The 27,773-nt window shown below is 33.8% G+C and overlaps 2 protein-coding genes across 8 annotated transcripts; both read left to right on the top strand.

The window, feature by feature from the left end:
- The first annotated feature begins 8,689 nt into the window (after positions 1-8,689).
- Positions 8,690-15,416, top strand: LOC107916062 (sucrose nonfermenting 4-like protein). Of its 7 annotated transcripts, none has more exons than XM_041102443.1 (14): positions 8,690-8,967; positions 9,151-9,302; positions 9,410-9,497; positions 9,709-9,879; positions 10,413-10,547; positions 10,661-10,720; positions 11,036-11,125; positions 11,310-11,444; positions 12,923-13,067; positions 13,168-13,341; positions 13,491-13,554; positions 13,658-13,724; positions 14,745-14,859; positions 15,059-15,416. In XM_041102443.1, exons 2-14 carry the CDS (start codon positions 9,172-9,174, stop codon positions 15,148-15,150), a joined length of 1,467 nt encoding a protein of 488 aa, XP_040958377.1. In that variant the 5' UTR covers positions 8,690-8,967; positions 9,151-9,171; the 3' UTR covers positions 15,151-15,416. The 7 variants fall into 7 exon arrangements, with proteins under 7 accessions (XP_040958377.1, XP_016700721.2, XP_040958378.1 ...); XM_041102444.1 differs by having other exon boundaries at positions 8,693-8,834; XM_041102445.1 differs by having other exon boundaries at positions 8,726-8,834; positions 9,081-9,302.
- An 8,304-nt stretch (positions 15,417-23,720) lies between these two features.
- Positions 23,721-24,665, top strand: LOC107915609 (tropomyosin-2-like). The gene has a single exon (XM_016844748.1). It carries the CDS (start codon positions 23,721-23,723, stop codon positions 24,663-24,665), a length of 945 nt encoding a protein of 314 aa, XP_016700237.1.
- The last annotated feature ends 3,108 nt before the right edge of the window (positions 24,666-27,773 follow it).

The raw sequence follows: 27,773 nt of genomic DNA, 5'->3' as shown, positions 1-27,773 counted from the left end.
ATAAGGTTTAAAAAAACATTATTAAGCTTCATCTATTTTATATTGATTAGAATAAGGTGTTTCAATCTTACTACACTCCTATTAGAATATGGTTTTACAAGCCTATAAATAGACATAGTCTACTCATATTGTAATTATTTGAATTCGACATAGTGAATTATCTTCTCCTCCGCCCATGGTTTTTTTCTCGAAAAATTTTTCACGTAAAATCTGTGTGTTCTTTAATTTTCTCTATCTTTTTTTACGATAAATTGTTATTACTAATGTTCTATTTTTTTACAAATTGGTATCAGAGCTTTTGGGTTGTTCATCTCAATCATGGTAATGGCGTCTTTGAAATATGAAATTCCGCTGTTGGATCGCAACACTAGATTCACGTTATGGTAGATAAAGATATAGTCAATTTTTACACAGATGGACTTAGAGGAAGCCCTACTAGGGGTAGATAAGATGCCTTCAACATTGACGGGGGAAGAGAAAAAGCGTAAGGATCGAAATGAGTTAACACGGTTACATCTACATTTTTCTAACGAAATTTTACAGGATGCAACGAAGGAGAAGACCACTGCTGGATTTTGGAAGAGGTTGGAACAAATATGTATATCGAAAACTCTAACTAGCAAGTTGCATATGAAGCCGCATCTTTATGCTCATTGTTTGGAGGAAGGTGCATCTATTCACGAACACTTAACAGTGTTTAAAGAAATTCTCTCAAACTTGGAGGCCATGGAGGTTCAGTATGATAAGAAAGATCTAGGGTTGATTCTACTTTGTTCGTTGCCCTCGTCTTATTCAACCTTTAGAGATACGATTTTATATAGCTGCGAGTCTCTCACAGTTTATGAGGTTTATGATTCTTTAACCTCGTATGATAAGATGAAGCATCTTGTGGTTAAAATCGACTCTCAGGGAGAGGGTCTCATTGTTCGTGGAAGACAAGATCAGAATGTTGATGATGATCGTGGAATAACACAGGAACGGAATCCTCGTGGTAAATCTAAGGGTAGATTGAAGTCTTCAAATAGAGGTAAAACTTGTAACTTCTACAAGAAGAAAGTGCACATTAAATCTGTGTGTTATAAGCTACAGAACAAGATTAAAAGAGAGACTGCGAATCAAAATGGAAAACAACCAGAAAATTCTGGTAAAACTGATGTTGTAGAAGATTACAGCGATGGTGAACTTCTAGTCGCTTCTGTCAACAATTCTAAAGTGAGCGAGGAGTAAATCCTTGATTCGGGCTGCACCTTCCACATGAGTCCTAATCGGGATTGGTTTACAACTTACGAAATAGTGTCTGAAGGTGTTGTTTTGATGGGAAATAATGCTTCATGTAGAATTACAGCTGTTGGAATAATTAAAGTTGAGATGTTTGATGGAGTTGTCAGAACACTTAGTGACGTACGACATGCTCCAGAATTGAAAGGAAATTTAATTTTATTGAGTACTCTTGATTTAAAAGGGTACAAATACATAGCTGAAAGTGGGGTTTTAAAGATTTTCAAAGGTTCCCTCGTTGTGATGAAAGGGCAGAGAAAGACTGCCAAGTTATATGTTCTGCACGATTTTACTGTTACTGGTGATGCAACTGTTGCTTCTTTTTCCTTGTCAAATGATGATATTACTAAAATTTGGCATATGTGCCTAGGGCATATTAGTGAGAATGGCATGGCAGAATTGAGCAAAAGAGGACTTCTTGATGGGCAAGGAATTTGCAAACTGAAGTTTTGTGAGCACTACGTTTTTGGGAAGCAAAAGAGAGTTCGATTCACTAGAGGAATCTATAACACAAAGGGAATGTTGGAGTATATTCATTCTGATCCGTGGGGGCCATCCAGAGTGCCTTCGAGAGGTGGAGTTAATTATATGCTAACTTTTATTGATGATTTTTTCAGAAAATTTTAGGCATTATTCCTAAAGCAGAAAAATGATGTGTTTTTCGCATTTAAGTCTTAGAAAACTATGATTGAAAAATAGACAGGAAAAACAAATAAAATACCTCTGCACAAAGAATGGCTTAGAGTTATGTTCTGATGATTTTAATAAACTAAGCAAGTCAGAAGGAATCGTGAGACACTTGACAGTTCGTCATACTCCACAGCAAAACGGCATTGCAGAACGAATGAACATAACGATCATTGAAAAGGTTTGATGTATGTTTTCAAATGACAACTTACCAAAGTCGTTTTGGGTTGAAGTAGCATCTACTACATTTTTTTATCAATCGATCTCCATCCGTTGCCATTGAGAAAAAGACTGCACAAGAGGTATGGTTTGGTAATCCTGCTGACTATTCTGATTTAAGGATCTTTGGGTGTCCTGTGTATGCTCATGTTGATAATGGAAAATTGGAACCAAGATCCATTAAATGTGTTTTTCATGGTTATAAAATTGGTGTAAAAGGGTATAAGTTATGGTGTTCTGAAAATAGAAAAGTTGTGATTAGCAGATATGTTTTTGATGAAACTGCTATGCTACCTAACTTATCTTTTAAAGGCTCTTTCAATAAAGAAAATCAAAAGCAGGTGAAGCATCAGATTAATCCAGAATTTACAATAGAGTCGACTCCTCAAGCCAGTACAAAAATTCAAAATAGAGTTGCTTCTTCACTACAATACTCTATCGCCAAAAAAAGAACTAAAAGAGAAATTAAACCTCCAAAGAAGTATGCCGAGGCTGATCTAGTTGCTTATGCTTTAAATGTGGCTGAAGATATAGATGCAAACCAAGAGCCATCTAATTATTTTGATGCGGTTGGCTGTGAAGGCTCTGAAAAGTGGATGTTTGCTATGCAAGAAGAGATGGAATCACTCCACAAAAATAAAACATAGGATCTTATGAAACTTCCTAAAGGTAAAAAGGTTGTTCGTTGTAAATGGGTGTTTAAAAAGAAAGAAGGGACTCCAGGAGTTGAAGAACCTAGATATAAAGCAAGGCTTCTTGCAAAGGGTTACAGCCAAATTCCAAGAGTGGATTTCACAAATGTGTTCTCCTCGGTTGTGAAGCATAGCTCGATTCGAGTTTTGCTTGGTATTATGGCCATGCATGATTTGGAGCTTGCGCAGTTAGATGTAAAAATTGCATTTTTGCATGAAGAACTTGAGGAGGATATTTACATGCAACAACCAGAGGGTTTTACGGTCTCAGAAAAAGAGGACTATGTTTGCTTGCTGAAAAAGTCTCTTTACGGTTTGAAACAGTCACCAAAACAGTGGTACAAGAGGTTTGATTCCTTTATAAATTCTCATAATTTTAAAAGAAGTAGCTTTGACAATTGTGTTTACTTTAAGAAAAACAGTGATGGTTTTTTTGTGTATCTACTCCTTTATGTTGATGACATGTTGATAGCAGCGAAAGATAAATGAGAGATAAGAAAGGTCAAAGCCCTACTAAGTGAAAAATTTGAGATGAAAGATTTGGGACCAGCAAAGAAGATACTTGGTATGGAGATTCTTAGAGATAGAAAAGTAAGTAAATTGTACCTAAGTTAGAAGGGGTATATTGAGAAAGTTCTTTGCAGATTCAATATGCAAAATGTTAAGCCTGTTAGTACTCCTTTAGCAGCCCATTTCAGACTTTCTTCGGCTTTATCTCCACAATCAGATGATGGGATTGAGTACATGTCACATGTTCTATACTCTATTGCAGTGGGATCTCTCATGTATGCTATGGTTTGTTCACATTCGGATTTATCATATGTAGTAAGTGTAGTTACCAGATACATGGTGAATCTCGGTAAAGAACATTGGAAAGCAGTTCAGTGGATTTTAACATACTTACGAGGTACTATTGATGTTTACTTACAGTTTGGAAGAACTAGAGTTGGAGTCATTGGGTATGGTGATGTTGATTTTGCTGGAGACTTTGATAGAAGAAGATCTCTTACAGGTTATGTTTTTACAATCGGAGGTTGTGTAATCAATTGGAAAGCCACTTTGCAAACTACAGTTGCTTTGTCTACCACTGAAGCTTAGTACTTGGCGATTACTAAGGCTTGTAAAGAAGCCATTTAGTTGAAGGGACTCTTTAGTGAACTCAATGAAGACCTTCAAATCAGTACAGTATTTTGTGATAGTTAGAGTGCCATCTTCCTAACAAAAGATCAAATGTTTCATGAGAGAACAAAACATGTTGATGTTCGGTATCATTTTGTTCGTGATATTATTGCTCGTGGTGATATTGTTGTGAGCAAAATTAGTACTCATGAAAATCCTGCAGATATGGTGACTAAGTCACTTCCGATATCCAAGTTTGAGCATTGTTTAGACTTGGTTGGTGTTTATTGTTGAAGTTAAACCCTTAAGGGGTTTTATGGAAAAGGTGGAGAACTTGTTCGTTGAGAGTTTGTGATGAAGAACTTGTTCATTAATAATTCATGTCAAGGTGGAGATTGTTAGAATTAAGTGACCCGAATCCTTATTTAAATAAAATACATTGGTAAAATAAAATAAAAGTAAAATTCATATAGAACTACACTTCTTTTATTTTATTTTAGAATAAGGTTTTTTAAACCTTATTAAGCCCCATCTATTTGATAGTGATTAGAATAAGGTGTTTCAATCTTACTACACTCTTATTAGAATATGGTTTTACAAGCCTATAAATAGACATAGTCTGCTCCTCTTGTAATTATTCGAATTCGACATAGTGAATTATCTTCTCCTCTGCCTGTGGTTTTTTTCTTGAAAAGGTTTCCACGTAAAATCTGTGTGTTCTTTATTTTTCTCTCACTTTTTCTTTTCCATAAATTATCATTACCGACGTTTTATTTTTTTACATAGGGGTTTGGTTTGAAGCATGCTTTGGAATAAGAATTTTTAGAAAACAAGTTAGAACTGTTGTAGACTGGTTGTTTGAAAAATTTCAAGATATTGGAGAAATGGGCGAAACAGAGATAATTGACATTTGAGTGATATATACTATGTGGTATATATGGAAGATGCGCTATAAATTTGTCATGAATGGAACTCAGATTGACATTAAAGTTATTTGCAAGATCAAATCTGTTTCCAAGGAGTTCATTAATAGTAAAGAGGCTTTAGGAGATAACAACAAAGGTTTTCATTCTTGTTTTCTAGCAGAGGTAACTTGGAGCAAACATGAGGAAAATTGGTTTAAAATTGTTTGTGATGTAGCTTGGGATTAGAAGGAAAGAATGGTTGGTGTTGGTATTGTCGTGAAGAATGAGCAGGGTTTGTGGGATGGGTAGAAGATTCTATGCTGATTTTCCTTAAGTGGCTAAAGCAATGGCTTTTCTTATGGAAGAAGCTAGATATTGAAAAAAAAAGTATCAATAAGGTATCCTAGAAACTAATTCACAAATAGTTCTTAAGGAAGCACTGCAAAAAGACAGAAGGAAAATATGGAAATTGAAACCTCTTCTTTATAAATTGGATATTGTTCTGAAAGAAATGCCATAGGTTCGAATGCAGGCTGTGAAAAAATTTGCCAATATGGCTGCAGACTGGGTTGCTACTCGGTATAAAAATGGGATGATCAACTTGAATTGGATGAAAGTTTTGCCATCTTTTTCTAGTCCACATTTTGGATAAGAATGGACTTCCTACTCCTTGTTGAACTTTGTTCCTAAGTTGTTTAGGAGATGAAGCCTTTTGTCTCAATGTTCATACATAGGTTCTTTTATGAGGTTTCTTTGTTCTCATATTTGTAAGGTTTTTTTAATAGAATATATTACCTTTTGATGGAAAAAAAATACAAAATGTACCCCCAAACATAGTTGAAGCACTCAATATGACATCATTTCAATTAAAATTATAAATCAAATTGTATGTCAATCAATAGAATACAATTAAATATTCTGTCACTAAATAGAAGTTTACAATGAATTCTTTTTGGCTGCTCATAAAGGCATAAGACAAAAGCTTATTTGTATAAAGGTAAATGTTGTAACCTTAAGTTTTCAACTGCTCAAATATACAAGTCGAATGAAAATGTTTGATTGCAGTGGTTATTACGAAATAACTCTGCAAAAGTTGTGTAAATAAAATAACAAATAATATTAAGGTTTGTTTTCGTAATTTATTTTTTCGTAGTTTAATTTTATTAGTTTAGTGACTAATTTCATTATCTTTATACCTAAATACTAGAAGACTCACCTCCAAACCATCCACCTAAAAATTTAGACGGTAAACACTAAAAGTTTACACTTCCGTTACACTCGCACAATCAATTCCACAATGAACAAATAAAATTATCTCAATATGTTCTCTTGCATAAACTATACAAGCCTTGAAAATATATATCAATATGGACTTACTAACATATTAGTGATTAAATACAATCCAATCCTTTAAAATCAACCATTATAAGATAGCAAAAAATAAAATAGTAATAGAGTCCAATAAAATATAATCTGATGGAGATTCAACCTTCAAGGTAAACAACAACTCGATCCCGAACAATTCTCCATATTACAAAGGTTATAAATTTTTAATCCAATCCAATTTTCACATAGCAACGATTTGGTTTTCACTTTCATTTATTCAAAATATCATCAAAGTTAAATAGCTCAAAGATTTTGTTTCACAAAATTACCAATATGAGAAATTTTGCTTTATTTTCGCGGTCATGAATAGTAATGGGCACTACCAAGTACCACTCACACTGTATTTTCACAGTGTGCCTCAACAATAAAGAAAAGTAACTGACTTTTAGGACTGATGATTTATGTGTTGAGAGGGTTTACAATGCTTTGTACCTTTTTCCACTGCATGAACAACCCCTAAAGAAAGAACATGATGAGTTAGAAAAGACAGATACTTGCATTAAAGCAGGCAACAATGGAGATAAAAAGCAACGAGGAATAGTTAAATTATATCCACTTGAATGACATTCCGAAAGGTTCTATAGGTTTACTGGGCATCTAGTAACAAATAGGTAAAGCTTGTGTTGGTAGATTGAAACAAAAATGCGTAATAATGAAAGGCAATAATGCTTCATTTAAAAGGTTTCATAACTCTGGAACTCACAAACATAAAGTGCTCCATAACTATTGGTGGTATCCATAAGAGCACTTGCTTTTGTCTAAGTTAAACGTGCCCTTCCCATTAGATTCCTAGACTGTCAGGACATATGAGCATGAAGCAGAAGAAGAACCAAACCCGAGTAGAAAGAAGCACAAGTTCAATAAAAATAAAGGATAAAAAAACTCATAATACATAGAATAGAAAGGAAAAAGGAAGAATAAAAAGTAGAGTGAACCCATAATACCCACATGAAGAGCAATTCTCTATTACTATTTTCAACCGAACATATCAAATAGAAAATAAATCATGAACCTAAAAGATGGCAAAAAGACATGTGTCCTCTACACTCAAGCAAATGAGTTGCATGATAGTCGTGTTTTACCTCTTTTTATTTCTCCTTTTTTCCTACCCATTTCACATTTGTTTCAGAAATATGCGTTTTTCTCTACTCCAAAATGTCTTTTTGCATTTTCCTCTCCCCTCTTAATTTCAAAATTCAACGTCTCTTTTTCTTATAAATATTTTTATTTTTGTTTTTAATATATTAAACCTTATACCATTGAACAGTTTTTTAATGAAAAAGATTTAATAAAATTTAAACGGTATTATTAAAGAATTTTATATTAATATTTTAATAATAAATGTTTTATAGTATAAAATATGAAGATTTTAATTATATATCTGTTTAAACTATGCTTAGCTTTATTTATCTCTTCCAACTATAATGTGTTACTATCCAGTATCCACACTCATATATGTAATACATGCCATTTTAAATTAAATTTTAATTAAACATTGTTTATTATTAAGTTTATATATATGATAACCAAAAGAATGTATATATGATATTAATTATGATAAAATATTATTTTATTATAAAATAAATTTTGATTATTAAAAGGAGATGTTACAATTAATATTTTGTAACAAATATATTTATATTGCATTTGTTTTACTAAAAACAAATTTAAAAAAATTTGTCAAACAATTAAAAATATTTTATGTAAAAACGACAAAACTATCCAAAAATTTTTCAAAAAATCAAGTTCATCTCATTGAATCAAACCCAAACTTAATTTTTTCATATATATATATATATTTAACTTTTCTCAAGTTTTTCAATACATCAAAAAACCCAAAAGAAACCATTTAGGGACAGTTTCAATATATAAGGTATAGATGATAAATTAAGTATTATTTACTTTCACAATATTTTTAAAAAATTTAAAAATTATATTTATACTACTATTTAAATTTTTAATAAGATTAATATCACTATTAATCGAATTTAGTCCAATTGTTAAATTAAAAAATTCATAAATACAAATTTGAAAACATTATTTTATGTTTTTATATAAAAACTAAAATAATATATAAATATAATAAAATTTAAATATGATTATTTTTAGTTATAAATTTTTTATAAGTATGTTAACGGAGCATCATAAGTGTGTTATATTCTTGTAATAATAATAAGAAAGATGTACTAAATTTGATTGGTGTTTAGGAATAATGGGTCCTACCAAGTAACCACACGTGGTTAGCAGCCCAAAAACAAACATGAGACATTAACCGAAGCAATTTACAGGTTAGACAGTTGAAAACACCGTTAACTTACCCCCAAACTCCACAGTAAAAAAAATGCCCATCAGCTTCCAAATCTCCTTATTATTTATTTTACCCCGACACAAAGATGATAATTACCGTTCAACGTCCCTTTCAAAGACTTATTTATCTATTTTCTAATTAGGGCTCTCAAAATTAAAAAGAAATTATTAAAAAAGAAAAACAGATTCGATCAAATCGGAAAAACCCTACGATCTTTAAACCTATGTTCTATACATTCAAGTAATTTTCTTTGCTTTTTTATTTTCCAATTCCATTTTTAGGGATTCGACATTTAACTGAATTTGTCATACCAATTTCAAAGGTTTTTTTTTTGTCTCCATTGTTTTGGTGACTTGCAAATTCGTTTGTTTTGGTGAGTGTCAAATTCGCTTCTTCTTTTTTTCAAAATACAAAATCTTTTAAAGTTAGGTTTTGCGTGTACTAAAAAGCCAAGCTTTTGATCTTATGATATATTTTTTTTAATAGGTTTCTCTGCAGTGGTTAAAGGAAAAGAAAAGTTTCAAAAACACTGATTGCTAGGAACTTTTTTTTATAGAATTATATATACAGCTGTCAAATGTTTGCTTCGGATATGAATTCAGTCCGGGAGGCCAGCAGAGTAACCACTGCCGGTATGATGCTGTTTCCAATTCAATTTACATGGCCATATGGTGGAAGAAGTGTCTTCATTTCTGGTTCTTTCAATAGGTGAGACTTTTTTTTAATAAAAAAAGTTATTGTTATTGATATCAAAACTATAATGTTTAGGTTTATGATTAGTATTTAGATTAATGATTAATGGTTTGAAAATTAAGGTGGGCCGAGTTGGTGCCAATGTCTCAGGTTGAAGGTGCCCCCAATGTCTTTCAAGCCGTTTGTGCCGTATCACATGGTTGCCATGAGGTTAGTTAGTTTGCTCTATAGGAATTGGAAATTCTAAAATTTTTAGAAATATTTTATGGGTAATTTCTATTTCTCTCAGTGGTAAGTTTTATCAGTTCAGAGTGTCAAGTACTATTGTTGATAAGATTTAGTTTAGGATGGCTTTGTTGTCAAGCTATTATGGAACGTGTCAATCCTAGTATTTTAGGTTTGTGTTGGTTCTCCCTTGCAGTACAAGTTTCTTGTTGATGGTGAATGGCGACATGATGAACGGCAACCTCACAAGAATGGTGAATATGGAATAGTTAATACTTTCGACGCTTTACCTGTACCTGTAGAGGTTGCTCAGGTGCAACCTCGTTTGGATGTACTGAATAGCATGGAAGTGGATACCGGTCTCACAGTAAGCGCTAGTTATATTCCATAATTGTGTACATGACTTACTGAAAATATTTTTAGTTTTAAGGCCTAGTTTGGGTTTGTGATTGAGTTTAAAAATTGTATAAAATGAAAACTCATCATACTGGCAAAAGTAGATTGCAAAAGCAGGTAGGAAGTTGCTTTTTGTGATTGCTAACAGCTCATTGCAATTCAGGTTCTTTTTTTACTGAAAATGTGACCTTGTTTGACTTTGACATTGCATTTGCAGACAAATGCAGTTCCAATAGAAATACCAAATGGAGTCTAATGATTTGGGCTTTTTTTTTATAGTAGTTTAAGTTGTCACAAATCTAGTTGCCTTTGCAAACTCTGTAGTCTGCATATGATTGGTGCTTGCTGCATTTTTGTTCTTAATGCATGCTCATCATGCTCCTTGTATACTTTTTCATTCACTAATGCCTCTTTATTACCTTGTATAGTTTTCATTCACTAATGCCTTTTTATTTCCTTTTACTTTCTCGTGCAAGTGGATTTTGATACCTTTCTGCAATGCAGCATCGAATCTCTGCAGTTACATTGAATCAAGCAATGCCAAGGATTTCAGAAGAGGATGTACAGGCCTGCCGTCATCGCATCTCTGTATTCTTGGCAGCACATACTGCTTATGAGCTACTCCCCGAGTCAGGCAAGGTTTGGATGCATTCCTATTGACCCTCCTTCACAATTTACACATTCCCTGCATGTTTGATTCTGATCAGTGCATGTTAATCCACTTTGCTAATTTAGACAGATTTGCCTTACAGGTTGTTGCCTTGGATGTTAATTTGCCTGTAAAGCAAGCATTTCATATTCTGTCTGAGCAGGTATCAGTTATGGGATATCTGAGGAATGAATATGGTTATTCTCATTTAATGCTTCCTGAATTTATTTCTGGATGAGATACATGTTCTGCATAGCCTTATACTCAGCCACCATAGAAAAACAAATAAAGAAAGAAAGAAAGAAGCAGAAACCTCTGTAATTTTCTTTTGCTAATGCTTCTTAGAGCCTTTTCTAGCCGTAGATGTGTTTACTCTCGATATTGACATCATGTATGTTTTTGATAACATTCATGCATATTTGCTTGTTGCTTATTAATAGTTCGGATACATAGTATTTCTGAGTCTAGCTGTTACCAGGGTATTGCTTTGGCTCCGCTTTGGGATAATTGCAAGGGGAAGTTTGTTGGAGTTCTGAGTGCTTCAGATTTTATATTGATTCTGAGAGAGGTATGTTTCCAATGCAGAAATAAATGTTTTGGTACTATCAAGTTTTCAAAAATTTAGCAAGAATTTTCCTTTTACTCTAATTCCAAATAACTAGAAAGTTTCAGGATATTAATATTAGATAGTCTGGTAGATGGATCTTCTGTCCTGTATATTTCTCTTAATGCTAAAAATTTTCATTATGCAGCTTGGAAATCATGGATCAAATCTGACAGAGGAAGAGCTTGAAACACACACTATTTCTGCTTGGAAAGAGGGAAAGGCATACATGAACCGGCAAGTTGATGGGCATGGGAGACCAATTCCAAAACATCTCATCTATGTTAGTGTTTAATATGGTGATTTGCCTTGGATGATAAATCACGAAAGATGTTATTTTTATGCTCATGCACATGCATTTTCTGTTTGTTTGTACAAATGAGCGGAGCTGTTTCTCTATTCATGTTTGTATGTTTACGTTTTAGTATTGACATGCATACATCATCTAGGTGTAGTGTGAGGTATGGATGGTGACCGGCCTAACTAGATGTTTATTCTGCTATTATGTCTTCCAGATTCTTGTTTTGGCTCAACTACCAATGTGGTTATACTGCATTTTAAGAATTATATCAAGTGAGAAAACAAGTTTATAGTCATATTCTGGGAATAGAAATTATATAGCTGCAAGAATTCTAGTGACAAGGAAAGCACATTTCATTATGAGTTAACAAAGCCGGCCAAAACATAAGTAAAGTGCTCCTTGGAACATTATCTAGCAATAAGAAAGAAAATTTCAGCCTGACGTATATAATGAGACTGTTGAAAGAATTAGGGCCAAGGTTGGAGTAATTCCATGCAGCTATGCTCCTCCCGAGGCAACCTTGTTCTATGTAATGATAACAATGAATCAATAACCATTTGAGTAATGATTATTCTATGTAATAATGACAATGGAAAAGAATCAATGATCATGCTCCTCATATGACAACTGTGTGCAAGTAAAAATGGTCTTCGTTAGGAAAAAGAACACTCTATCATTTCCTTTCTTTTTTTCCCATCTTTGGTTGCCAATGCCTATTTATTACATGCTATGCTCCCTTTTGTTTGGTGTTTATTCTGCTATTATGTCTTCCAGATTCTTGTTTTGGCTCAACTACCAATGTGGTTATACTGCATTTTAAGAATTATATCAAGTGAGAAAACAAGTTTATAGTCATATTCTGGGAATAGAAATTATATAGCTGCAAGAATTCTAGTGACAAGGAAAGCACATTTCATTACGAGTTAACAAAGCCGGCCAAAACATAAGTAAAGTGCTCCTTGGAACATTATCTAGCAATAAGAAAGAAAATTTCAGCCTGACGTATATAATGAGACTGTTGGAAGAATTAGGGCCAAGGTTGGAGTAATTCCATGCAGCTATTCTCCTCCCGAGGCAACCTTGTTCTATGTAATGATAACAATGAATCAATAACCATTTGAGTAATGATTATTCTATTTAATAATGACAATGGAAAAGAATCAATGATCATGCTCCTCATATGACAACTGTGTGCAAGTAAAATGGTCTTCGTTAGGAAAAAGAACACTCTATCATTTCCTTTCTTTTTTCCCATCTTTGGTTGCCAATGCCTATTTATTACATGCTATGCTCCCTTTTGTTTGGTGTTTTGAGAAGGCTGCCTCTTTGGGTTCCCTTCTGTTATATGTTCTAATTTCATGGCTTTCTGCTTCATCTCTTGTTTCCCTTGTTCTGTGCCATTTGAGAAAAAGCATATTTTTTAATAGTTGTGTTTACGAGGGCCCTTGTTGATCATACAGGCTGGGCCATGTGATAACTTGAAGGATGTAGCTTTGAAAATTTTGCAAAGTGGAGTAGCTATAGTTCCTGTTATCCATTCATCCTCAGAAGACGGTTCATTTCCCCAATTATTACATCTTGCTTCTCTTTCTGGAATACTAAAATGTGAGCCTTTTATTATTTTTCGATTAATAATATATATGTTTTTTTACTTATTTGTTGGGAAGTAAATGATTTTCCTAACCAATGGAATTTGATTTTCTAGGCTTATGCAGGTATTTTAAACATTGTTCTGGTTCTTTGCCCGTACTGCAATTACCTATTTATGCAATCCCTCTGGGTACATGGGTTCCAAGAATCGGCGAATCCAGCAGTCGGCCATTTGCAATGCTGAGACCTACTGCTTCTCTTAGTTCAGCATTAAATATGCTAGTTCAAGGTATGAAAGAGAAGATATTTGTGATTTTGTTTGAAGTTACGGACAAGGTTAAGCTTAATACGTTGAGATTCAACCTAAAAAGATAAGAGATAATAATATGCTTATGTTTTATATATAGTATGATAAGGTTTTTCCCTTTGTCCTCACAGCTCGAGTAAGTTCAATACCTATAGTTGATGACAATGACTCGTTACTGGACATATATAGTCGGAGGTAAGGCGTCATTCTCGATTGATTTTCTTTCTTGCAAGCAGAACTTACTGTGATCTTGGATTGAGGGTGGTAATTGTTCTCAATTTTGTTGTCTTATTTTCAGTGACATAACGGCTTTGGCAAAAGGCAGAGCTTATACGCATAATCTAAACGAAATGACCATTTATCAGGTAAGGTTCTGTCTTCTTCCTGGTATCTGTTTTATGCATTTGGCTACCAAAACAAGGTTGGATGTGTCAAGGATGCTTTGAAGCTGATAATCCTTAGAGAGGTGGAAATTTTAAGACTTCTTACCCTAATTTTTATTGGTATTCTTGGACTAAAATCTTGCAGTGTAATTGCTTATAAAAATGTATTGTTGGGCTGGGCCGAATTCGAGCCTTTGGCTTAGTAAGTTTTTTTGGAGCTGAGCTACTGCACAGTCTGACCCATGGACAAGTCTATTTTATGACAATAAATAATGATAATACAATTTCAAGTTACAAGTTAAATAATAAAAAAGTAAAACAAATTAATAATTTAGGTTGTAAGTATTGCGTTTAATCAATTATTTTTTTAAAAGAATTATACTTAAATTAAGTTTGATCTTTTGGATTACTTGTTTGGGTCATTTTGAGTTTGCTTAGTGTGAGAGAATAGTTAGAGGAAAGAAAATAAAAAAGATGACTGTTTTTCTCTCTTTTTCGGAAAGCAAATTATTCGAAAGTGGAAACATACTAGGAGAGAAAATGGTAGAGGAGTGAGTCAAGTTTTTGCGTATTTACAAGATTGTCCATCATGTTTAAATTTACCTTTTCCATGCTTAAAATCATACAAGTTTTTGTTTTCTTTCTTTTCAATTTTCAACCTGCCGAGCAATAGATGGAAAGTAAATACTAACTTTTTCATCTTGCCTACCAAGCACTCCTATGGAAATATGTATCTTCTATCTTTTCACTTTTCTCTTCCAACATTGTTTTATCTTTATGTTTTTGGCTAGCCACCCTACCAAGCGAAGGTTAAGTTTTTCTCTGATTATATGAATCCATTTCACTTTCTTACGAAAATGAAAAGTAAGAATATTTGTCATTTCTTAAGTAACATACATTAGATCTACTCAAATTCAGATGATCCTATTTGGTTCAAAACCATTATCTTCTGATTTTGCAGAAAACTTGTTTCCTAACTTTTCTTCTCTATGTACTCATTAGGCATTGCAATTGGGACAAGATTCAAACACTCCTTATGAGATGAGAAGTCAAAGATGTCAGATGTGTTTGCGCACTGATACATTGCTTAAAGTGATGGAACAATTGGCAAACCCTGGTGACTTTCTCTCATTTTTTTTATTTTAAACTCCATTTAAAAAAGAAGGATAATGATTTTATGGATGGGTTTTTTTTTAAATGTAGCACTGAAATATATATGGACACATATTGGCCTTCAAGTCCGATAAATCATGTACTATAATTTCGAATATATATCACTGTATGACATTATAATATTATCCCCATCCTGATTTCAGGTGTTCGACGGCTTGTCATTGTGGAAGCCGGCAGTAACCGTGTAGAAGGCGTCGTGTCGCTTACGGACGTTTTTAGGTTCTTGCTTGGTTAGTTAGAAGTAATTGCAGATAACTTTTATCTAGAAGCAGTTTTTTTTGCATTGGACTCCCATTTCTTGTGGGCACCATACCCTGCCCCTAATGTTCCAAAGAGACTGCAATATTTAAAAACCAATGATCATCGAATCTCATTCAACAATTCGATTAGCCTCTTGCTTCGTTGCCTGCTTTTTAGAATTTTAGGCCAAAGAAAGAGGATGTAATTTACGAAGATTCTGTTTGTTTCTGAAATTGGTTCATCTCCTCCTTGCCCACTTTATTCTCAGTATTAAACCCATTTGTCTATCAATGTAGATGCCATTATCTGCAGGGTGCATGAAACCTATGGTAGTTTATAGTTATCTTCAAAATTATATGTAAAGAGATGGGGAGGTAAAACTCTGCACCATGCTTACTTCATTAAGCTGCCTTTCTTTTTTTGCCTCAGTTTTTGCTTCTCTGAATCTTGGTATGCCTACAAGGATAATGCTCCTGGCCTTTTTTTTCCTAGGCAATAGCCAAGCCAGCTGCTTGAATTTCTGGACATTAATACTAAAACACGGAGCTTAGCTCATTTGGTTAATACACTTATCTTTAATAGGTGATTGTCAGTTAGTTTGAGATCCGAATCATAACTCCTACAACCTTTCTCCTGTCCTTGGATTGTCCGGAAAACGTAAGACACGAGTAAAACAGTAATGGTCTAGCCGAAATTTGTATTATCTGATTCTATTTCTATATTTGATCTCCAATGCTTGGACTGAAAATGCAGATTGATAAAAAGCAAATTGAGAATTATGGCAACAGATGGTATTTGATACCAGTTTTAATGAGTTACGATTGCATTAAATCATTGGATTATGTCTGTATTTAGTTCATAGGCTAATGTTTGTCTATGGTCAATGTTTTATCCTAATAAGTATATACATGTTATATATATATATATTTATGTCAACTATATAAATACAAAAATATAGTGCAAATTAGGGTAGAATTCACTAACCCCCTTAAGGTAAGGTTTCATTAAAAACATTTACCCTTATAGTTTGAGAAATACCCATTTGCCCCTAAGGTTGACGAAACCTAAATCAAATTCTTTTTACATTTATTTATTAAGGTAGTGTTTTGTATTTTCCCACGCTGATTTCAATGGAATATGATTGTTAGGAATGTGATTGTTGAGAAATTTACTTTACAATATTTGGTATACATTGGAAGGTATGGATTAAAATCCTAAGAAAGTTACATTATTACATTTGGTTAACTAATACTTTCCTAAGGGTGTAATGATAATTTACGAATTTACCCTTATTGAATAAAAAATAATATTTATGTATCTAATTTTGTTGATAAACTTTATTCTTAAAAAATATTTGGATTAAATATTTAATACTAAAATTTAATTGATCATTTTCTAAATTAGTTTTTAATTTATAAATTTAATTGAAAGTAAAATTGTTTCAAATTTGTTTTGCATATATTAAAAAACATACTTGGAATCATGTTTTGTTTTAATCAGCTATTACTGTAGGTAAAACTACAAATAATTGAATTGTAAGAATGTAAAATCATAGGTGGCTTGCACAGCTTAAATAGGATAATTATACCCATATTTTATATATATAAAAAAGGTATTTCATACTAATACAAGTAGTAAATAGTTTTGTAGGTGGGAAGAGTTGGTTAGCATCTTTTGGTTATTAAACGTTAGAATTACTTCTCAACTAATTGAATTTTTGGGAAAGTGGCTATTTTCTATCATACTAAATGTTTCCTAAGGGTATATTTGATAAATTGGAAATTTAGTTGTTGAAAACTTAAGTACTGAATTTTTATTGCTAAATTTTATAAGTATTGAATTTATATTAAAATTTTGTTTGGTGAATTAGTAAATATAAGTACCGAATATAATTATGTTATTTGATTTAAGTAAATATTTATTTCTAAAAGAATATTATTTTTTAGTTTTAACCTTATTGATATAATAGTTTATATTATTTGGAAAGTTTTGGATGAAAGATAATATAATAATTTAAATATATCATTTTTTAAAAAGGGTAATTTATTTTAATTTTTAATAAAATAAAGTAAAATAAAATCAATCTAATCTAATATTTTCTACATTAAGTGATAAATAGTGACTTATTTATTTCAACACCTTTTTGTTGAAAATTTTCAATGGTCTATCAAACACATCCTAAATAATTTTTTAATAAAAAAAGACATTTCTACCTTCATTTTTTATTAGTCATGCAATTTATATTTATTCATTTTCTTTATTTTAATTAAAAATAATATTTCATCAAAGTATTATAAAGTAAAATTCTAATTAAATTGTGTTTTACTTTAAATTTAAATTTTATTTTATGATATATTAACTCGGAGGTGAATCCTTTAAACTATTTTTATTAAAATAATTATTAGTATGTAGTTTTTTTTCTCTCAAAATATCTATCGGAGCGAGCTCAATAATTAATCTTTTATATTCTATAGGCCCATTAAGGGGGTAGGTGCTGGTCACAAGTTTTAAAACTGTTACATATCCAAGGTGAGGATTGAACCCTCGACCACTAGTTAATATAGGAAAGACTTTTACTTTCTCACTTAATTCCCGTGGTTAGTATGTAAAAGAATTTAATGATGATAAATAAAATAAATGAGAAAAAAAATGAAATTACAATTATAACCAATAAAATTTTATTGAACGTAAACTTTAATAATCAAACTAATAATTATTCAAATTTACTTTAATTATAGACATATTATTTAATTATTTTCCTCTTTACATTAAAAATTTAAAGATATTTAACTATTTTATTTTAAATTAAAAAATTTAATGAATACTTGAATTAAAATTAAGCTTAAAATTTTAAAATGTATTTATATAAAAATTGAATAAAAAATAAAGAATAAAGAACACAAAAAAAATTAATTATCATTAAAAATCTATTAAAAAAAACTTGTATATATTAACTTGAAAACATATCATATTTAACCTATGTTTATATTAGAATATAATTTGATCATAACTCAATTTAATAATTTTAAAAACTAATTAGATTTTTATTATTTAAAATATAATGTTTTGTAAGTGCATTTTTTTTTATCAAAAACACTTTTTCTTAAAAAATAACAAGAAAAACAAAAGTAAATTGAATAACAGAAATTATAAATGGTAAATTTTGTCTTTTCATTTAAATATTACCTTTTGAAAGATAATTTTTTGGTTAAAATTGCTATAGGTCCCCATACTCTTCACAAAATTGAAATTTAGTCAATTTACTTTTTAAATTTCAAATTTTAGATCAAATTGTTAACATTGTTAATTTTTTTTGTTAAATTTGTTGGTGTGCCATTTTAAAATAAAAAAATTTTCAGTTTTTAGCAATGTAATTAAAAGAATGATATTGTAATGAATCTGAATTTAATAAAATAATTTTAACAGTTGAACTTGGATTTTGAAATACAAAAAGTAGAGCAACTAAATTCTTAAAAATAAAATTATAAGAACTAAATTCTAAATTTATAAAGAGTACAAGGACTTATAACATATTTGTACCTAATATTTTTAGAGACTTTTTTTTAATAATTTAATTATAGGCTTTGATTATATCTGCCTTTTTTGACACAATACCAAAAACTAAATATGATCTCTCATCAACCTATAAATAGGAGTACAATTCATTTTTATTTCTAATACTCGTATTAGAAAGTGAAGAAAGTGAGGTTTTTATAGTTGAAATAAAATGAGTTGCATTTTTAGTTGTTTTGTTAATTCTTTCTTAATCATTTTTTTTGTTGATTCAGGAAAAAGTTGGGTATTGGTTCTTGAAATATTAATGATATATAGAAGAATATCCATGTATATCTTTTTAATGAAAAATTTTATAAAAAAATAGAATTTCCGGATTAATCGAATATTCTTGTTTTTACTATTTGCGAAATTTTTTTTGCTGATTAGCATGCTCAAACCCGCGTTCTCTTGTATTAGCAACAATACACATACTAATCGAACTAAAATTTAATCGAATTTTGAGAAAACTTTTTAAAATTAATAATGGTTGTATTTAACACACGTGATTGTGTTGGGAAGGAATTGAAGTTGCCATTACTTTGACACCATATGTTCCAACTTATAATTCGGAATACAACACCCCCACTCCACTCCTCCAACCTTTAAACTATTTTTACATTGATAAAGAGGTGAACTTTTTTATATTAAAATTTTATTAATACACATATTTGCCTAAGCTGGTGATATTTTTGAATCTATTTAGACATTTGTATTGCACATACAACCGTGCTGATATGATAGTTAGGATGTTTACTATTTTAAGTGCAGTCTAGGTTTGGATTATACTAATTGTATTATTAAAATTATTGATATAACATTAAAAAACAAAAACACCTCTGTAGCAGACCCAATTAGCCCGGGCCCGCATGCAGAACCCAAACCAAAAAAACCCAAATAAACAGTCTAGTGTTTTACAGGCCCAATAATATTAACCCTAAAAAACAATTAGCCCAAACCCCAATAGCCCATTAACTAAAATATAGCAGCAACCCTAGCACCATACGCCCTAGCTGCCGCAGCCTCTACGCCTCCAGCAGGATTCCAAGCGCCGCACGTCTCGGGGCCAACCTCCTCGCCACGCATGTCGCTCCACGAACACCTGTAAAAACATGGACTCAAAGAGTCCCAGAGAGAAGAAACAACAAAAAATAGCCTTTAGATTTGATTATTTTTTCGATTTCGGGCTATAAAAGGCCATTTATATTGTGTAAAAAGGGACGGCAAAGAAAAAAGGGAATACAGAGAGAATACAAAAGAAATTTAAGATTTAAAGGTAATTGCGATTATTCTTTTTTAGGTTCTTTTTATGTTTGTTTTCCTTTTTTTCGTTACAAAAAAATAGTAATATAGAAAGACGGGTTTCTTACCTGCGGTTTCGCCGTTGATGTCCTAGGCTTGCTTCGTTTGAAATCGGAGTTGGAGGGCCAGGATTTGAAACGGCCGCAGGCTGAGAGCGGCGGTGGCAAAGGGTTTGAAACCCTAACAGAGAAATCTCTGCTTTTACTTTATTTTTATTGTTTAAAAAAAACTGCAGCTATTAGGTTTTTTCAGAAAACCAGTCTTAAATACTGATTTGAAAACGGCGCCGTTTAGCCGAGGCATTGACCCGCGCGGTGACCTGACTCCGAGGGAAGGATCTGTGCGTTTGAGCTTTAAATGGGAAATTTGCGCCCTCGGTCCCTCCCTTTTACAATGCGTTGCAATCAAACCTGTTTTGTTTTTTTAAATTTGGGCCGCATACTTTATTTTTGTTTTGATTTGGTCCCTTAATGTGCAGCATTTTGGAGGGTGGGATTAATTTCCCTTTTAGTCCCCCATTGTTGCTCACGCGTTCAAGGTGATCTTTTATTTATTTTCGAATCTACCCCATTTTTCGTCTTTAAGTTCATTTTAATCCATTTTTTTAAAACTTTTTATTTCGTTATTATTCCTTTTTTAAAAAAAAGCATTTTTATTATATTATATATTATCATTATTACTATCCTGATCTTTGTTTTCATTCACATGCATTTTTCTTATATAATATATATATGCATTTTTATATAGTATTCACCTATTATTTCTTTATACGATATAACATGTATATATATTTTAATATATATTTTCTAAGCTTTTTTTAAATAAGTATATACTTTATACCTACATACTTTTTTCTATTTTTTTTATTTTACTTTCCTTTTTTATGCTTTATACTTTATATATACATATATGTTTTATAACATGTGCACATTTTTAATATATTTATGTACCCGTTTTTTAATAATCATTATAAACATTTTTATTATTTTACATGTTCTATCATTTTATATGTATGGTACATATACATGAACTTATACAATTTTGTAAATATATAAATATGTGTATTTTTATACCTTCATTTTGTTTTCAGCACATATATTTTTATTTGTTTTATTTGATATAATCCATTCCCTCTTTTTACATGTATGCTGGTATGTGTGTTTGATATATGTGTACATATGTTTGCAACTTTACTGTTATATTGTATTTGTATATATATATTTGCAAATATTTATTCGTATATGTTGTAAATTAAAGTATTTGTACCATATTGTACATTAACTTTTTTAACGTACCTTTTTAAAAATATATTTTGGTTTTAACCATTATTCAAAGTTATTTTCTTGATTTAAAGGTTTTTTGAATAAAAGCATTATTTGAAGTTTGGGATTTTCGAGGGAAATTGAGCCCTAACGTATTAGGTTCTGATTTTCTTTGTCAATCTTAAATGACCGAGAATATTCTTTATTCAAAATGCATGAGTATAAAAATCATTTTTGGGAACTTAACTTGTCGTGCCCTAACATATTGAGTGTGGCCTGTTACTTTCTCGAAATGAAGATTTTCGCATAAAATAAAAGTGATATTCAAAGTTCGGGGATTATGAGGAATTGTACCCTAAAGTATTGGGATTCGATTTCTTTACATGACTTGAACAATTGGTTATCCTTTTGCAAACTTCATCATTCAAGATGAGTTTAAAATCTTTTTAACCTTCGACACTAAGACATTAAATGATCAATTTGGTACCGATTTTAGGTGTTACGAGGGTGCTAACCCTTCCTCGTACGTAACTGACTCCCGAACTCGTTTTCTCAAAATTCGTAGACCAAAATCATTTTTAAGGTGAGCCGATCACACCTTAATAAAGGATCGGTGGCGACCCCAATTTTATTTTTAAAGTCGACAACTAAAATTTTTGTTTTAAAAAAATGTGGTTTCGACAGCTTGGCGACTCCGCTGAGGACCTTGAGAGTTGAGCCATAAACTGATTGTATTTGTTTTTGTGTCGAAAATAAAAAGTTTTTAGAAAATTTCATGAGTCCCTTTTGCATTCATTGATTTTTTTTCATCTTGGTATGTTGGTAACTTTGCATTTGCATTTTGCATTGTTCCCTTTAAGTGGGAGCGAGAAACTAGTCCTTCGTGAGGTTTTCACCTCCGTACAGGGTAGTGGACCGCTTCCGAGATACATCCGTACCTATGTCTTCGTGAGATTTTCATCTCTGTGCAGCCATAGGGAAATGTATCCCCCTAAACTGAACTCGACCCATAAGAGCCTATAATGGGTGAGGATCGAGAAATCTGCTGGTTCGGGTACCCTTACTCTAGAAACTAAACCTCATATAGTGAGCTTTAGGAACTTGCCCTAGGTAGAACTATTCCAAAACCATAGTGGATTCCAGATTAAGTGTTCTTGCTATTTCATGTTTGTATAGGATTATATCTCTATATGTGATACTGACTTGGGTTTCTTTTGTTTTGATTGCATGACATCATGATTGCATAGCATTTCATCCTAAAAGGGCGTTAGTTCATATTCGGTTGCTAAATAGAAAGCTTATCATGGAAAAAGGGTTTCTTGATAAGGTGGAAGATAATGCGGCTGTCCAAACTTAGTCTGAGACAACACAGCAAGAGAAAGGTGATAGTTTGGCCGAGGGATATGTGTCAGAGTTGTGGGACTTCACTCGTGTTAGCGTGACTCAGAATAGCCTACATGAACTAAAAGAAATTTGGGACCAGTGGAATGATGAGATTAAACAGCTCTTCTACTCTAGCTATGGAGACCTACCTTACTTGCTTGACTTAAAGGTGGATAAGCACTTGTTTCGTGCCTTAGCCCAATTTTGGAATCCTGCTTATAGTTGCTTTACCTTTGGAAAAGTTGACTTAGTGCCTACGGTAGAAGAATATACGGCCTTGCTTCGTTGTTCGAAGATCCAAGTAGACAAAGCTTACTCGAGAGTTGCTAATGTTCCAACCTTTTTGAAGAAATTGATGAATATTACAGGGATGAGTAAGCAATGGGTCGCAGCACGAATCAAACAAAAGGGAGATAGTAAATGCATTCCTTGGAAGAACCTGAAGGATTTAATTCTGGCACACCCGGATACGAGGAAGAGGGTTGATGTATTTGCCTTGGGTATTTACGGTTTAGTTATTTTTCCCAAAGCCTTGGGACATGTTGATGAAGTAGTCACTGATCTTTTCGACCGTCTTGACAAGGGGGTTACACCGGTTCCAGCAATTTTGGCAGAAACCTTCAGATCTCTGAATGAGTGTCGAAGAGTAGGTGAAGGAAGATTCATTGGATGTGCGCAGCTTCTCTTGGCATGGTTTCACAGTCACTTCTGGAAGGCTGATAAATTTTCCTATCGAGTTTTTTCTGAAACTTATTCGCCTTTGAAAGAAATAGTGCCGATATCGAGGCAAGATGGTGTTTTAGAAGAAAGATGGATTGCAATTCTTCAGAATCTTCAAGAGGAGAACATCGAGTGGAGAGCTCATTAGATGCTATCAGATGAGATCTTGTATAGGTGTGGTGATTTCGATTGGGTCCCTCTACTTGAGATTTGGGGAGCTATTGGCTATGCACCGTTACTGGTATTGAGACAGTATAGATCGAGGTAGTTCGTACCTACAACCCAAGGATTAGCTCAAAGTGAATTCTCGTATAAGTGTGATGGTTACAAGAAGAAGATTCGAGAAATGACAAATTCTTGGAGGCAGACTCGACGAATGAAGAGATTGGCAGTAGGTCTATCGACGACTCCTGAATATATCAAGTGGCTAGGTAGGAGGGTCAATGGTAATATACCTGCTCCAGGTCAAGGAGACAATCAATTAGTAGAAAAGCATGTACATGTGGTCCCTTCTGAGCTAGAAATCATAAAGCAGGATTTTGAAAGAAGAAACTCAGAGCTCGAAAGGAAGATAGAGCAAATAGAAGAGGAGAGGATGAATTTAAAGTTGGACATAGATGTTCAGAAGTTGGAAACCGAAGGCCTGAGAAAAGAAAAGCGCAAAGCCAAGGAAGATTTGAATAGCTTGAGGACGGATTATAAGAGACTACGTCTGTCAGTGAGAACTGCTGGGTTGGGAAAAACCTCAGAGCAGTGGCGTCAAGAAGTTCAAGAAGAAAAGGTCAAGGCTGATAGGTGGGAAAAGAGATTTCAAGAGGCTCAAAAGCAAAATAAGTTCTTTGAGAGGAGTTTGTCAGAAAGCCAGAATGAAAAGGATGAATTAAAAGCCAGGGTGGCCGAACTGGAGGAAACTATTCATCAATACCAAAATCGCAATGTTGTAATGGAGTTGCAAGCAAGCTTGAGCAGGATCGAGCAGATGAAGAGAACAGTAGAAGGATTAGAGATGGCATTACAGAACTGTGAAGCCAGGATTGAACATCTGGAAACAAATGAAGATCATCAAAGTGAACAGCTTCACTATCTCCAAGATCAGGTTGCAAGAATGGATCACATTATGGGAGAAGCTGTGGTTCAAATTGAAGGGGTAGTTGAGCACCTGCAGACTTTAGTAATACAAGCTGATATACTAAGTGTGAAGTACGAATCAGAATTAGATCAGGGGCAGAAGTTGGCATCATTACTTAGGGAGATTAAAGTTCTAAGTGTTAGGGCAGAGCCTTATTTATAGCCATTTTATGTAAAGAAATTTTTTCTCTAGTAAATTTTTCTGAATGGAATTGAATTATAATTAACGCATTTTTTGCATTCATCTCATGCATCGCATCATATACATTAGCATCACATTATATGCATTAAAGATCTTTATTTAATCCTAATAAGTCAAAATCACTGCTCAGTTAACCTGGAAACCAACCAACCAACCCAACACCGATACGGCACTGGAGCAAAGACAAAAGATATGGATCAACTATTGGAAAAACTCGAACAGTGTCAGAAGGAGATGCAAGAACGACTTTAGCTACAGGTACAGGAGCGGTTAGATAAGATGAAACAAGAGATGTCTGAGAAGATGCGAGAATCCCAAGATGATATAGTGGCAAAACTAACCCAGCTGATAACTAGGGGAAGTGATAAAGGAAAAGGCCCCATGACAAATATCAATGAGGGAAACGATGATGAACATCTCTATCCTCCAGGTTTCACCCCTCCACATGTGCGAACTCAAGCTGAATACCCGCGCAAATCTACTGTCACCATCATGCCACAACAGTTTTCGGGCTGGTGTTTCGAGCTTTCAAGCTGGAACAGGATCTAATCCCGAAAATAATCCTATTAACTCTGCCATTCCTGACTTTTATGAAGTGGTTGAGAAGGAAAGAATGAAGGATGAGTTACCGAAACAGTTAGAGGAAATGTGCAAGTGGCTCGAGGAGAAGTTCAAGGCAATGGAGGTTGCTGAAAGTTATCGAGGCACTGATGCCAAAGAGCTGAGCTTAGTTCCAGACTTGGTGCTCCCTCATAAGTTTAAGATGCCGGAGTTCGAGAAGTACAATGGGACAAGTTGCCCAGAGGCTCATATCACCATGTTCTGCAGACGAATGGCGGGATATGTTAACAACGACCAACTCTTGATACATTGTTTCCAAGACAGTCTTGCAGGGGTAGCATCCAAATGGTACAATCAGTTGAGTCGTGCCACGATTGGTTCATAGAGGGACTTGGCACAATCGTTCATGAAACAATATAGTCATGTGACAGACATAGCTCCTGATAGAATCACCCTTCAAAACGTGGAGAAGAGGCCGAGTGAAAGCTTCAGGCAGTACGCACAGAGATGGAGGGAGGTCGCGGTCCAAGTTCAGCCACCGCTCCTGGAAAAGGAAATGACCATGTTGTTTATTAACACCCTGAAGGCACCGTTCATTACACATATGTTAGGAAGTGCCACAAAAAGCTTTCCTGACATAGTCATGAATGGCGAGATGATTGAGAATGCCATCAAGAGTGGGAAGATCGATGCGGGAGAGAGTAACAGAAGATCGGCCTCGAAGAGGAAGGAAAATGAGGTGCACAACGCGAGCATGTATAGCAAGGGTTACTCGAAGTTAGTAACAGTGAGTCAGCCAGGAAAGGTGGCTGCCAATCAGCAAAGCTCATTGAGACAGGAGGTCGGTACAAGGCGGAATACTGAGAGGCCCCAATTCACGCTAATTCTTATATCGTACAGGGAACTATACCGAAATTTATTTGATGCACACGTAGTTTCCCCTTTCTATCTGAAGCCCTTGCAACCCCCGTATCCCAAATGGTACGATGCGAATGCACAGTGCAACTATCATGCGGGAACAACAGGGCATTCCATAGAAAACTGTACGGCCTTTAAGAAGTTGGTTGAAAGGCTCATTGGTATTGGTGTCGTTAAATTTGATGACTCGATCAAGGCAGAAAACCTATTACCAAACCATACTGATGGTGGGGTAAATATGATGGGCGAAGACAAAAAAATCAAGGCAGACATTGCGGATGTGAAAACTCCTTTGAGATGGGTCTGAAAGGAGATGGTGAAAAGGGGACTAATCGTCTCAGAAGGAAGTTGTGAAAAGAGGGGGAACTACTGTGAGTTCCACCATGAAGTGGGGCATGAAATCCAAGAGTGTACGGAGTTCAGAGCCATGATACAAGGTATGATGGATAATAGGGAGATGGAATTCTATGAAGGAGTTCAAGAGGAGAGTCATGTATGCGCGTCAGAGTTGGCATTGAGAGTTCCAAAGGCTAACCATCCTGTGGTCATCATCTCGCGGCCTAAGAATAGTGAAGCTGGGGCGCGAGTAACACCAAAGGTTATCATTCAAAAACCGGCTGTGTTTGCGTATACAGATAATAGAAGGGTTCCCTGGATCTACGATTGTAATGTGATAATCTCGAGGAAGGAGAATATAATTAGTAAGGAGGATCAGGATGAAGGAAGACACTACGAGCAGATGAAAGCTCGAGTAGAGCTATTAAAAGAAGAAGCTTCGGTTGGAAAGAGGAAGAATGCAGTTGAACCTGAATTATTAGTCAATGAACCAATCAAAGAGGAGGAAGCTAGAGAGTCTTTGAAGTTCCTAAAGCATAGCGAGTACAGCGTTGTGGAACAACTGCATAAACAACCAGCTCGTATATCCGTGCTAGCTTTACTCCTGAGCTCGGAGGAACATCGAAATGCACTACTGAAAGTGCTAAACAAAACTTATGTGGCTGATGATATCTCTGTTAACAAATTAGATCGATTGGTTGGTAATATAAGCGCTGATAACTTCATCTTCTTCAGCGATGATGAAATACCACCTGGGGGTATGGGATCTACTAGAGCTTTACACATCACTGCAAGGTGTAAAGGGTGCATATTACCAGGAGTTCTGGTAGACAACGGGTCGGTACTAAATGTATTGCCTCTATCCACGCTCAACAGGCTACCTGTGGATAGTTCACATATGAAGTCGTGCTAGAATGTGGTGAGAGCATTTGGTAGCATCGAGAGGAAAGTCATGGGAAGAATTGACATACCCTTATTAATTGGCCCAACTATCTATGATGTAGACTTATTGGTTATGGACATCAAGCCTTCTTACAGTTGCCTATTAAGAAGGCCATGGATTCATTCAGCAGAAGCGGTACCGTCATCGTTACATCAAAAACTGAAGCTGGTGTCAGAAGGTCGGCTAGTGATGATAAATGCTGAGGAAGATATCATTGCATCTGTGACCAACGATGCGCCTTATTTGGAAACAAGTGATGATGCAATCGAGGCTCTTTCCGTTCCTTGGAGTTTGTAAATGCAACATTCATC

The sequence above is a fragment of the Gossypium hirsutum genome, chromosome D10 (genome assembly GCF_007990345.1).
Source record: "Gossypium hirsutum isolate 1008001.06 chromosome D10, Gossypium_hirsutum_v2.1, whole genome shotgun sequence".
In the NCBI taxonomy this organism is placed as follows: Eukaryota; Viridiplantae; Streptophyta; class Magnoliopsida; order Malvales; family Malvaceae; genus Gossypium; species Gossypium hirsutum.
This window is presented reverse-complemented; position numbering and strand designations above follow the sequence as displayed.